This window comes from Alligator sinensis, unplaced genomic scaffold (assembly GCF_000455745.1).
Source record: "Alligator sinensis unplaced genomic scaffold, ASM45574v1 scaffold1635_1, whole genome shotgun sequence".
Lineage (NCBI taxonomy): Eukaryota > Metazoa > Chordata > Crocodylia > Alligatoridae > Alligator > Alligator sinensis.
The window spans coordinates 90,404-104,706 of record NW_005843352.1 but is presented as its reverse complement, the minus strand read 5'-3'; the positions used below and the strand labels follow the sequence as shown (position 1 = coordinate 104,706).

Below are 14,303 nucleotides of genomic sequence, written 5' to 3'. Positions count from 1 at the left end.
GTTCAGTACTTTTAAAAAAAAAATGCCCCAGTGCTCACCGGATCCTGCCGGGCAGGGGGGCCATCCCCGCTGCCCCACACTGTCCTATGCTGCATGGGGGGCTCTGCATGAGCCTCCCAACCCTCCCCCCCTTGCTCTGCCCCTTGCTCCCTCAGCCCCCCCATGGGTGCCCTGCCCAGGCCAGCTCTGGCCCTTTAAGAAAAAAAAATAAAATGAGAAAAGCCCCGGGACTCACTGCTCCTGCAGCAGCCTCGAGGCTTCGGGGGCTCATGCAGAGCCCCCCATGTGGCACGGGGCTGGCAGGAACAGTGAGTCCAGGGTTTTTTCAGGGGGGGTTCCCTTAAAAAAGCCTGGGTGGAGCACCCGTGGGGGGGGCTGGGGGAGCAAGAGGGGGGCCAGGGGGCTTTTGCACAGCCCCCCATGCAGTGTGGGGCATCAGGGATCACCCCCACCTGGCAGCACCCACTGAGTCGGGGCTTTTTTTTTTTAACAAGTGCTGGGAGCTGGGGAAGCCATTGCCAGGCTGGGAGAGGGGCAGGGGATGAGCCTGGCCTGAATCGAATCACTGTCCCCCGAATCGGCTGAATCCGAATCTGAAGTGAATCCTAGCCACTTCGCACAGGCCTAGTATTCATGTGCATAAGGGGAGGAAACTGCCATGAGGACCAGCCAACATGGGAAAAGATGGCCAAACAGAATCAATTTCCTTTAAAGGGGAAAAATCCTACATCTAGGGCAATTCTTTAAGGGTGAACAACTCATTTGGGTTCAGTTTTACAACAAGAACAACTCCAGCACTGTGACAGATTCTGAAAGAGGAGTCAGCCACCCAACCAGGGGTCATTTAGTAGGGAGACTACATACTAGCCACTCATAGCTCTAAGGAGGGATATTTCTGGACAAGAACCAGAACTATGAAAGCAAAAATCAACCCACTCCATGACCACTTCTAGGGCTGAGACCATCCTCAACCGAGGCCCTGTGCTTCCAGTAAGGATAATACCACAAAACGGTCTAGCTCCACAAAAGGAACACCTCTTCAGCAAGAATGAATGGAAATTATGCCAAATCCTCAACTAGAACTCAACACAGATCAGTACTACAAAAGGGAAAATTCTTTTGTTGTACTAGTCTCTCCATGTAGGAAATCTGTTTTGGTTGTGTTGATCTACTCAATGTCTACAGCCTTTTACTGAAAGGCTAAAGATGCAGAGGATGAAGGAGTGAGGAAGAGCTAAGAAAGCTATTGTCCATCATTTATTAAAGGGGTTAGAGGAAAGATAATATCCATAGACACTGTACATGTTCAACCTCTTCAACCCTGAATAGCACTCCACAACCAGTTGGCAGAGCGCTACTTGTACATGCCAGGGGGGGTTTACTTCAGTTTAATCCTCCCTAGATTGAAGCAGTGGGTTTTTAAAAACACCACTTCAAATTAAACCAAAGTAAGCCCCTGCGGCATGTACACAAGGGTCAGGCCTGATCCTTTCCTGTCTCTCCAGTGGCAGGAGGGAGGAGGAGTGGGGGGGAGGGCAAGCTGCCAGTAGGTTGAGCAGTCCCTGAGCTGCAGTGGGGAGGGCTGGTGCTTCCCACCACGGTGGTGGCGGCACCCCCCCAGGCGGCACTCACTGGCAGGCACCTGACCTGGACAGTCCCGAGGGGCACCACAGCCATGGAGAGAAGCACTGGGTCCCCACGCAGCTCAGACAGGCAGGCAGGCTCCAGGGAGAAAAAAAAAAGATCAGGCTCACTGCTTTTTTTTGCTGGGTTTTTTTTTTCTGCAATGGAGCCTGCCTGCACGGGCTGCTGCTGGGCTGCCTGCATGGGCTGCCTGCACAGCCCCTGAGTTGCATGGGGCCCAGTGCTTCCCTTCACACCTGTAAGGTAGAAAACTAAAACACCTCGGGCATGTTTTATTTTGCTACGTCCCAGTGTCATTTAACGCACAATACGCTGCCAACAGTGTAAACAGCAGCACCATTAAAGCAGTACAAAATGGCATTTAAGCCACTTTAGAGGCCAATTTTGTGGCGTGTACAAGCCCTCTCAGAGTACTGCAGCATTTGGGTAGCTCAGTAATGAGCTACCCAAATGATTCCTGAAGCTTTGGCACTACAATTAGCTAAACCATGACAATTCCCTAATGTTTCCATGTCGATAGCTAAAGACATGGAAGAAAAATACCTGAGGGCTGTTCACTAAGAATTGGAATTGAGACAACTTTTTTTTCTAATCCTTTCCATCTGTGCAACACAAATCTCCCAGACCAGTGGCAGTGGGTGTCATAACAATCAATAATATATCTATTCTTTACAATGCACATACACACTTGAAATAGGTCCTGCCACCACCCCATTAGGCCACAGCTACTTGAGAACATCACACTGAGCTTATCTTTTGAACCATAATTTTCAAACGCAATTTACTCAGTGTGAGACCAACCAGCTCCACACTAAAACTGCTTGGTGATCCTTTCAGCATGGAGAGGCAAGATAGCTTTCCTGGTACTGACTTCCCTTCAATCCACCAGGTACCTGGATATCTCTGTTAGCGAGTAGTTCTCCCAGGCATTTTTATTTGGCCTCCACCAGTGACTCTTCATCGTTGCCTTTGTGTAGCAGATCAGCGAAGTGCTGATTTCCAACTTTTATTTAAAGAATTAATTGTACTACTGGAGAAATGGCTACAGTGCATGCCGTCATTGACCTAGCATTCCCGACAGTTTGCAAGAGCCGTGCCAGCATTGCTCCAGCCTGCCGAGGTTCCTGGGAGGCCTTATGATAGCTCAGCATGGACAATAAAAACTCACAAGTTTCTGAAGTATGCTCACACAGATCAACAAGACCTGGGGATCCCTCCCCTTCTACTTAACAGCCTCACTACCCATTTCAGAGCATCCAGTACGATACCCATGGGCCTTTACTTTGCAAACCTGTCTCTTATTGGCTTACAGTGCTCCTTGCTGTGTGGACGGGGACACACCACATGTCAGTGTTACTGACAGGAGCTCAATAGATCATGTGTTCAGGTAAACTCAGTAGATATGTCACAGGACCCTTCACTCACCCCAGTGGGAATGGGAATGGTAAAAACATTTCAGCCACATATTGAAAGGAGAACATAGGGCACATCTGGCATTATGGAAGACACTGTTCTCTTGTATAACTCCAGTGCCTAATGCTGTTCAATCCCACCAGCCAGCATGCTGGCATGGATCTGCGGACATCAAAATTTACCTCTTCTTCCTCCAAAGAAAGTACTTGAAGCTTTTCACAGGCTGTCAAAAAAGATTGACAGTACAGACGTATGGTCGACACAGTCTGAGTTACCAGTGTGGTTTGAATCTGGTAAGTGAGGTGTTAAAATCAAAAGCCCCTAAGCCTGAGTTCAAAGAATAATTCACCTGGTTGATGACAGTAGTCCCCTATCTTTATCTGAGTAGCAGCTAGAAGATAACCATGTGTATTCTACAGCACGACCTTCACTAATAACTCTTGGTTGTTCAGACTACATCTGCTGGTCCTGAATTGGTACAAGATTTCTTCTGACTGGACAGTCTCAACAAACCATTTACCCAGCCAGAAATATCAGTTTCTAGCTTCCGATAGCACTCTATATGATGGAGAGAAGAATTCACTCAAAAGCTCTCCGCTTTGGGGATATGTGATTGTGGATGACTACATGGGAACTGACTGCCTGTTCTGGCCATTAGAATAACCAAAGTCATCTGAGCCAAGGGCAGGGACTGGGCTGGAGTGTGTGTCCCTAGATGAGACCTACCATGCTCCAAGAGTTGCTAGAGAGCTATCATAGAATGATAGAAATGCAGGGCTGCAAGGCATTTCAAGAGATCATTTTGTCCATACCTATGTAATGAGGGAGGATCCTAATCCCTATGTGGGGCTTAGCTCACAAGCCAGGACCCAATCTCCAAAGTGAGTTGAGAGGGAACTACAGGGCTTTGAGGGGAGAAAATTGTGAAATCAAGCCCAGTTTGATCAGCAGAACAATCTCACAATGTGAATAAGTTCCGAAAAGAGGCAATTTTCTTAAGCAGGGCAAGTTCTATATGGTGGGGACAGCCTGCACCTAAGTTCTGGTTTCCAAACACAACCCCACAAATAAAATCTACTGGTATAAAGCAGTCTTCAGTCACAGAGGGATGCAGAACAATTACACATTCAGAACCAGTTCGACCTGAGAAAACACCTCCCTTGACAGATGTTATTGCCCAAGAGAGACTCCTGAAGGGAAGCAATTCTTGCATCTGGATCTTGCTCTAGAAGGACAGAGACCACAGAGCCACGAGCAGTTGTAGAGCCACAGCAGCTCCCTGCCCAGATCCATTTCTGTCCAAGAGTCTACTTTATACAACTAGCTTTACAATGCTAATGCACCCAGCATCCTCTACCCGAGTACAACCAGCACCATATCAGAATCCCAAGGAATTCTTTGACCATATTTTCTGTCTCTGCATATTAAGATCCACTGTCGTATATACTTAAATATCTGGTCTGGTCAGATCTGGTTGTCTCTTCTCTTCATCCTTTGTATAGCCACACCAAGCTAGCTTTGTAATTACTACTGAGGAAAATCCAGGGTGAAAAGATAAAGTTTGCATCTCCATAGTCTGCCCAGTTCCTCGGGCCTGTCTCTGCAGACCTGAACCAGCTCTACAAGGGGATGATCCAACAGGTAAAACTAGAACCAAACCCACTAAAAAGAGCCATCCAAAACAAGACCCATGTTTTCCACACAAAGGGTCACTCTCTGTCCAGGAATGGTTTTACAGACGTGATAACACCTATCCCAGAATTAGCTTCACAAAATAGATTGGGTTCAGAGGTCTTCAAAAGAGACAACATCCCAATTGTGCAGGGTTGTTCCTACCAAAAAAAAAAACCAAAAAAAACCCCCTCAAACAAGACTAGATCTGCAGCTTGGGCAGCAAGAGACCCAGGACTACCTCTAAAATAAAACCATCAGTCCCCAGCCATTATTAGTATCAGAGGTGTTTTTGAGCCACAGCCAAGTTCTGCAAGGAGATGACTGCATGGTCACTCCGAACCAGTTCAACCCAAAAGACCGTATAATTATTCAGTGAGGAATGAAGAGGTCCTATCAGAACAGCTTCTGCAACAGAGAGAACTACCTCCTGTTACCACCATTTCTACATGCAGGAAAGCTGCAAATAATGACCACACAATTTGACAAAAAAGTCCAGATTTTCAGCTCAGGCATCTTAATCACCCCCACACACTTTTTCTAGTATGAGGCCAACATGCCAAGCAGCCCCTCTTTTACAAAGTGGAAAATCTCTGTTAAAAACTTCAGTACACTGCCCCAACCATGGTAAGTTCTTATTAGTAACTATTACTCAGTCAATCCCAATTCCTCAAGAGTGACATAATAACTCTCAATTATAGGGACAAAGCAGATCTGCAAACGCAGGTCTCCCTAGAGCTCCCCAACTAGAACTAGGTCTACACAGCGAACTGCATCCAGACTAGAAGTAGCTTTATAGAGAGCATCTTCCTGGGAAGCACATAGTGACAGGGCCCCTCCCTGACCTAGATTATTAATAACTATCCTGTCAGAACTAGTTCTCAGAGGGAGACTGGCATACAAACAGGAGTGATTTTTTTTTTTTTTTTTTAGAGAAGATAATTCATTAATAGGTTTCAGATCTACTGGGAAGAGTTTTCTGCAAAATCAATATGCTCTAGAGGGGAACAGAAACTTTTCTACAAGACAGATGAACCCACACATTAAAGCAGTCCCTTCCATAGAGAACAGCCCTGCAGCTACCTTCCAATCTATGAAAGAGACAACTCCCAGCCAAAACCAGTTCTGTTAGGAGAACACCTCACCCACCAGGCCTAGCGCTCCACAATAGAAAACTTCCAAATCAGAACCAGTTATGCAGGGTGAGCCACACTCCGAGCAGGAGGGTTTCACCAAGGGGGCCACTCCCTAAGCAGAGGAAGTTCAGAACATTTCTTACACAAGAGACATTCTTCTTGTGGTGACTCCAGAAAACCAGAGCTATTCTTCAAAGACCAATTCCAGAGCTATGAGTAAATGATTCATATGTGAATCCTCCCTGGGTGGACCAGCTCTGTCATTAGGGAAACAGCTAGGTAGCTGGGAGCAATTACTTAAGGACAACATCTACTCTATGAAGAAAACACCTTCATTGTTGCCGAGTGTATTTCCTGCCCCTTCACCCTACAGCCTTTAATTGTTTGGTTAGAAATTTCCTGGAATGAATTGTTCTAGATATGCAAATGAATCTGTCTTCCATCTGAAAGTAATGACAGGGTTTATGAAATGAGCAGATGGACAACACTCTGCCCAAAGCAGTGTCCCCAGCCAGAAGATGAGCCAGGACTAAGGTGTACAAGTACTCAAGGCCATGCATATACAAAGTCAGGGTTTCAAGGACAAATGTCAAGAAGCCATCACAGTGAGCAGGGGAGGCCTGCTAATGAGACAATTTCAGCTAGTCTGCCCTGCCTCCCTTCAGCACATTTTGCTAACAGACAACCGAACACTTACTTGGAGCTGGACTGAGACCGTGTGTATGCCATCTCCTGCTTGCCGCTCATCCTAGGCTCAGCATATACCACCTCCTGCTTATTGCTTGAAGGACAGGAGAGAGCACGCGCTGCCATTTTTTTATTTGTCCTAGTAGTCCCTTGCTGGGTGCTATAGCTGCTGTAGATGCTTTGGCGATTCAGGGTTGCTTTGTGCCCTGCCTGGTTTCCCTGATTTCTCTTAAGAGTGCCCCGGGGTGGCTCACAGCAGAGGTCAGGCTCGCTCCGGCTGGTCTTCATGGTCTGAGCAAAGCAGTAGTCACTGCCGGCCCTGGGGGTGTTGCAGATTTTGTTGTAGTTCTTGCTGCCCCAGCCTTCCATTTGGCTGTAAGAGCTGTAGCGTTTATTCTCTGTGTCCCTTTTAAGGGTCCCATTGTACAACTGCTGGGTAAAAAACAGGAAACAAGACAGTTAAAAGAGGCTTAAACTGGCTCCCAGAATCTGCCCAAAGACCAAATCTTGATGGGTGATGAGCACTGGCTTTAAAGGGATTGGCGGGCACTCAGTCCATTAATTGAGTGTTTTGGTCATTCCGTACCTACCTAGTGTAGATATTTTATGGTCCCTATTCCCACAGTGACAGTGCACTTTATCATTTTCACTATATACAGACTCACACACCTCCTGGGAATCAGGATTATGCGATTATCCTCATTTTACAGATGGAGATTAGAGCAACTAAGGTACTCACTCAAATCACACAGAGAATTATGGTAGAACAAAATTCATAACCGACTCTATACGCTTCTGAGCTTTGCTTTTGCCTGCTACCAAATTGCAGCCACCACTGGACTGGAACATGGCAGCCTTTGATCAGAGTATAGCAAGTGTTAAAATAGGAAGGCCTATGACATCCATTTGAAGCTGCAGCAGAATTGTAGGTGTGGAACATAGTCACCCAGCTCACAAATTGATCATTTCTCACAGCAGGGATCTTTCCTTATTGAACTCGAGCAGTCAAGAGCTTAAGTTTTACGTGTCACCCCCCTTCCATCACAGAAGCTGACTTTAACTTCATTCTACCCTTCTCATTACTTATTTTATCCTCATTTTTCATTCTTTTTATCCATCTTTTATAGTGACAAACACACTAGCCCATATTTAAAGATTCCCCAAAGAGAGAAAAATGTAGTCAACATGAAAAGGACCTGGGGGTTACTGTGCACTGTAAGATGGATTTGAGTCAGCAGTGTGCCCTTATTGTCAAGAAAGCTAATGACATACTGGGCTGCATTAGTAGGAGTGTTGCCAGCAGATCACAGGAAGTGATTATTCCCCTCTATTTTGTACTGGTGAAGCCACAGCTGGAGTAGTGTGTCCAGTTTTGGGCCCCCCACTGCAGAAAAGATGTGGACAAGTTGGAGAGAGTCCAGCGGAGGGCAATGAAAATGGTGCGGGGGATAGGGGGCATGACTTATGAGGAGAAGCTGAGGGAACTGGGCTTATTTAGTTTGGAGAAGAGAAGACGGAGAGGGGGTTTGATAACAGCCTTTAACTATTTGCAGGGGGGTTCAAAAGACGATGGAGCTGGACTGTTCTCAGTGGTGGCAGATGACAGAACAAGGAGCAATGGTCTCAAGTTGCAGTAAGGGAGGTTTAGGTTGGATATTAGGAAAACTTTCTCACTAGGAGGGTAGTAAAGCACTGGAACAGGTTACCCAGAGAGGTTGTGGAAGCTCCATCCTTGGAGGTTTTTAAGACCCAGCTTGACAAAGCCTTGGCTGGGGGGATTTAGTTGGGGCTGGTCCTGCTTTGAGCAGGGGGTTGGACTAGATGTGACCTCCTGAGGTCCCTCCCAACCCTCATTTTCTATGATTCTGTGATGTCCTGATGCTCTATGTAGGCAGCAGAAAGTGTCTTCATGAATTAATTAGTGATTTATTAGCTTGTATGGAAGATCTGAGAACAATGAGGCAAAATTCCTTAAGAAATCCTAAGGTTATCCCAGGAAAAAAGCCATTGCAATTGGTCAAAAGGAATAAGCCAGGTCCTGGTCTCAGGTAAATTGGTATACATTCATACCATCTTCAGCAGAATTACTCCAGCTTTACACAAGTGTAACTGAGATCAGAATCTGGCCCAATATTCTGTTGCAATAATGAAATTTTGGATGCCAGATCTGGTATCTGCCTTGGGGTATGACTGGAGGACTGCCCTCTTGGCAGAGTTATTGAAGCTTTGCTAGCTAGAAAAGCTGACATTAAGGTGTTTACTCCTTCAGTAAATAGGTGGCTACGCCAGGCCTCTACCCCTAATGCGCAACACAGGAGAGCATGATCTGTTCCTTCTCCAGAATCCTCTTCTCAGGTTATTATAAAAGTGGCCTTTTATATGTTCCTAGTTATGGAGCTCTCCTGATTCACAGAAGGTGCCATTGCATTGAAACACTACTAAGACAGCTGTTGTGTTAGGAGGACCTCCAGACAGCCCCCCAAAATAGATCCTTTGTTTGCTGCCTGCCCAGTTCTATTCTAGTCCATGTTGTCTAAGTGCTTGGACTGGGAGAACTGCAAGACACTTTGCCCTGATGATCATGATGGATGGTAGACATGGTGCTCTACATGCATGGATTTGACATTCAAGGAGCAAAGAGGCAGTCAGAAAGAGATGAAGGCAAACAAAATAGCACAGTCTTTATCTCTTCAGCTAATTCCGTTTCTGTGAAGAAGGGCACTGTGCTCTAAAGCTTGTTTAACTTCTCCCCCAAATTCTGTTGGTTCAATAAAAGATAGCCCCCCCACCCCGAAAAAAAAAAAAAAGAATTGAATTCAAGTAGGGGAATAGCTGGAGAAATGCAAATGTCCAATGCATTTCCTTCCAAAGAACAAATTGCAAACCTGCCACCTTCCAGCAGCCAGGGGCAAACTTGTCTTATGCACAGGAGAAAGCCCCAGAGGACCTCTGAGCAGGAACGTATATGCAACAAGGAAAGCACTGTAAATGAAGGGGAGGTAAGTGAATATAAAAGATTAGTCCCAATAACAACATTAGCAAGGAGCACCTGGCTAGTATCATGACAGAGGGCCTTTTGCAGAGGCATCTCTGTTGCAGCATCCACTGCCTAGTAATGGTAGACAAAAGAGAAACCCTCCACCCAGACTTTGCTCTACAACACCTACAAAGCAGTAGTTAAAACCCCAACAGAGCAGGCCTTTAGTCAAAGCCATTCTAGTATTACATGTTTAATTACTGCAACATTTTGAAGGAGAGGAACTTCTTGACCCTGTTAATATCCATGGCCCCTGGTTATTGAGAACATCCTAGCATCTCAGGAACCGTGGAGGTGCAGCTGGAATGGGGCATGGCTCTAAGACCTCAGGCGTTGCTGGGGTCATTTTCTTCTGGCTGGCTCTGGTAACCTGTGCTCTGTGCACGTTCCCAAGGCTCCTAAAACTGGGAGGACTGGGTGGAGGAAAGAAGCAGCAGGTTGTTAGACATTAGCCCACCCTCACGGAAGCTTCCCTTTATGAGTCAACATAGGATGAAACTGTTTTGTAGAGTTGTCAGCATTTTGGCAGGAACGTTGGGCCTCCTGGGCATTTACTGCAAACAATTCAACTAACTATTATCTTTCCATTAAAGACTTAGACATACTTTTCTATGAGTTACCAGTGTTTACATCAGGTGTCTGCCAGGAAATGAGGGGAGGGAAAGTTTGTGAGTGTTTGCACACAGTCGTGCTCAGTTTAGAAGAGAAATTACCTGTATCATATTTCTTCTGGTGGTTTGCAGAGATGGGCTGCCACCATGGCTTAGCTGGTAACATGTTTCTCTTCCCTACCAGCCCTGGGAATGGCAAATTCCAAGTTATTGCCTGGTTGGGAAAGCTCCTTTCTATTAGACAATGAGCCCTTTACAGCAAGTTAGTGCAGGTCCTCTCTGGGCGGGGTAGAATTATTTGGGAAGCCTTTTGCAAACTCATGGGAAAATATTTATGGTGTGATGTGAAACTCATTACCAAAGCAAGCACATGAGTTTTATTACAGATGCTACCAGATGCTTGGCTAGTCCTGTTCTAAACTCTTCCAAGAGGCATGGAAAGAGACCTGGTTGTTACCGAAAGGTTGCTATATAATATTGGCTTGATCCAAAAACCTTTGAAATCAATGGGAATACTCCCACTGCTGTAGATTTTAGATGCAGGTTGCCAAATAATTTGTACAAATCATGTTTCTCTAAAATAAAGCTCAAATGATCTCTTAATTAACATGGCATGCAGTGTTGGTGTCCTAACTTCACTGCTCTTGATATAATGTCTGTAATGCACTCCAAAATTGGAGCATGAAAGGGAGCCAAGTGGAAGAAACAGAGAACTACAAGATGAGGACTTGCATCAGGATAAAGCTGCTAAGGATGTATAGTCGGGCATCTAGACTAAGGGAAACCATCTCTGGCAGTGGAAATGGAGGTGTTATACCAAACAGTTTATGCCCCAGGACTCTCTTGGCAAGAAGTTTGTTATTCTTCCTATTTTTACTACTGCCCAGGCAAATATCACCCAAGTCAAGTGAGATGGTCTAGCACTTACTATAGAGAAGAAAATTAACAAAAGGAAATACATTATTCATTTCCACCCCACAACTCACATACATTTGACTCCATAACATTTGCTCTGTAGCTCCCCTAAAGCTTGTGTGTGTGTGGATCCAACATTTTAGTTCAAGCCCATGTCTAGCGTTGGATAAGAGCAAGGCCCAGAAACTGAAACTGTCAATGAAAATTAAGGAAGAAAATCACAACTCAGAAGAAATGCACTTGATATGCAAAGCTCTCTAAAGAACACAGCCAAGGATCACATACAGAGATCTCCCTGTTGGATGCACTGCTACTCTTATGGTTGCTCCCTAAGGCCTTTCCCAACCCTTCAGCAGTATAGATTTATTCAGAAAGATCAGGATTTCCGGCAGTCCCACCTAGCAGAGCAAAAGACATACTGCCTTATTGCAGGAACTTATAATGCTGGAGAGCAGACAGCCTAGTCACACTGGGAGCATCTACTCCCAGTGCTATTAATGGACTGTAAGCTTACTGCACAGTAAAATATTGCGCAGTAAGCTTTCCCTGGGAGCACATCTACATGTGAGCCCATCAGGAACAAATTGCTCCTGACGGGAGCAGTTCACTGCATGGCTACTGCCCTGCTTTACCTGCCTACAGTGGCCAGGAGGAGCTCCAGGCTCCCCCAGGTGCCAACCCAGGGCTGGCAGGGAGCACCAGGGTCAGTGCTCCAGTTGGCCAATCGGAGCAACTGTGCCCCAGTTGGCCAATCGGAGCACAGGGCTGGGAAACTGTCCCCACCCTAGCAGCTGTTTCCCAGCCCTGTGCCCTGATCTGCTGATTGGGATGCAGGGCTGGGAGGCAGCAGCCCAGGGAGGGGTAATTTCCCCTGCCCCTGCTGCCTGGGCTGGCCAGGTGCAATTTGGTTCCAGTCAGCTGTCTACATATGCACTACTGCGCAGTAGCTAGTGCACAGTTAATTTACTACCTATATTTACAGGTAGTAGAAAACCATGCATTAGCCTAATTTACTGTGCAGTAGCTGCTATGCATGGTTGCACGGTGATGCCTTACTGCACAGTAGATTAGTTTACTGCACAGGAAAGCATCTCATGTAGATGCACCCGCAGATTCATTAGGAATCACTCACACCCTTCTGCAGGACACAAGGGCTCAGAGTTTTAGTTTGAACTTCTTTCTCTTCGTGATTGTAAACTGATCTTGGAAGTTTCAGCCTAATCCTCAGGGGCCATTCATTCATATAAAAACACAATCAGAAAGGAGCAGAGGGCCAGCATCAGGTCTGGGAGTGAAGAGGAGCACTTATGGCCAGCCTGGAACTTCTCCAAGCCAATCTAAAGTATCAATATCTATTCTACATCAGCAGTTAAACCAGGGTCTGCAGCCCCAGAAACGCGTGCCAGAACATGGCATGTGAGACCATTTTGCTTGGCATGCAACAACCAGCCTGGGCTCTAGGCAGCTGCTGCCGGTCATGGAGCCTGGACTGCTCACAGCAGATAGCCGAGAGGCTGCATGCCATGCTGCAAGCAGCTTGGGCTCTGTGGCAGGTGGCGGCGGCCCAGAGCCCAGACTGGCTGTGGCAGGCAGCCAGGAGGCTGCAACTGGTGCTCCGGGGTCCAGAGCCCTGACCCAGCTGCCTGACTGGCAGTGGCTGCACGCGCACCTCAGGGCGGAGGATGGGGAAGGGGCCCCTCCTCCACCATCCACCCAGAGGCACGCGTGCGCTTGCCCCCAGCAACAAGCCAGGCTGCAGCTCCACAGACCTCGGTGCAGCTGTTTGCAGTCTCCCTGCCACCTGCTGCAAGCAGCCCGGGCTCTGTGGCAGGCAACCAGGAGGCTGCAAGCCACTGCACCAAGGTCTGCAGAGCCCCAGCCCAATCCTTATTGCTGGTGGCAGGTGCACATGTGCCTCCAGGCAGATGGTGGGGTTGCGCTGCCCCAGCACCTTCCCGGCCATGTGCCCCGAGTTGTGCACGTAGCCAACACCAGCTATGGAGCCGGGCTGGGGTCCAGAGCCCAGTGCAGCTGTTTGCCGCCTGCTCACTGCCTGGTGTGTGTAGCCCGGGCTCTGTGGCCAGTGGCAGCTGCACACACACCTCAGGACACATGGCAGGGAAAGGGCTGGGCTGCCTAACCCCAGCCTCTCCCTCACCATCCGCCCAGAGATGCACGTACACCCACCACCAGCAAGAGGATCGGACCCCTCTGTCTGCCCTGGCACACCAAGTTGATGTGTGGGTCAAGGCTGGGGTGTTTTTGGCACTCCAGTCAAAAACGTTGCTGGCCCCTGAGTTAAACCCACCTATATCTAAATGAATAAGCCCATCTAGAGCATCATTCTCTAGCCAGGAATCAAAAGCATTCTGTGACCATTAATTAAGCTACACAACACCCATATGAGGTAAGTAAATAAAGATCGTTATCCTCATTTTTCAGTTGGGAAAACCAAGTCACAGAGAGGTTGCCAGAATAACATTAATTATTTCTATTGTTAATAAATGAGTGCTTCTATGGTGTGTTTCATCTGCAGATCACAAGCACCTGTACTGAAGAAGGTTATTATCATGCTGTTCACTTCCCAGGTGGAAAAACCACAGTCCCAGCCTGGGATCTGCCCAAGATTTTGCAGCAGGCCAGTGCAGGAAGCAAGTTGATTTTGGGGTCCATGAACCTTCCAGTATCTGGCTATCTCTGAATTCTGCATCTAGGGAACATGTTATTAGCCAGTTCAATTTTTTTCCCCTAGTAATTGTTTTTTGTTTCAAGAGCTGCAGACAGCAAGAAGGGAAAGCTTGCATACAAACATGTAAGAGCAAGTCTCTCCCAGGCCGGAGGGAAAAGCAAAAGCAATGAAACATGACAGCGTCCCACCCTGAGTGATGGGTGGTGAACACCCTTGATCCAGCTTGCGAAATACAGTCGCTGTTGCCTGTTCCACACACTGCTTTACAAGAGGGAAAACTGCAAAACCAGCAGAAATAATGTCCCTCCACTTCTGAAACCCTCCTTCCCATGCCCTCCTGAACACTGCCTTTATATGAGCTTCTTCCTTTTTTTTTATTTGCAAGCTGAGAGGCAGCATTGATCTGGTATGAGAGCAGCTCATCGAGAAAACGTTAATCTAAACGACACAAATCTTGCAGTCTGTACAACACATAGATTCGGGTGCCTGTGCTGGTGGCT

At 47.0% G+C, this 14,303-nt stretch overlaps 1 protein-coding gene across 2 annotated transcripts in view; it reads right to left on the bottom strand.

Annotated features, from left to right (window-relative positions):
* PKP1 (plakophilin 1) overlaps window positions 1-14,303 on the bottom strand; it is a 53,733-nt gene that overhangs the window by 25,256 nt on the left and 14,174 nt on the right. Inside the window, exon 3 of one of the 2 annotated variants that reach the window (XM_006038426.2) lies at window positions 6,562-6,983. In XM_006038426.2, coding sequence (XP_006038488.1) covers window positions 6,562-6,983 — 422 coding nt within the window. The remainder of the gene's footprint in view (window positions 1-6,561; window positions 6,984-14,303) is intronic. The other variant, XM_025194941.1, reaches the window with a different exon arrangement.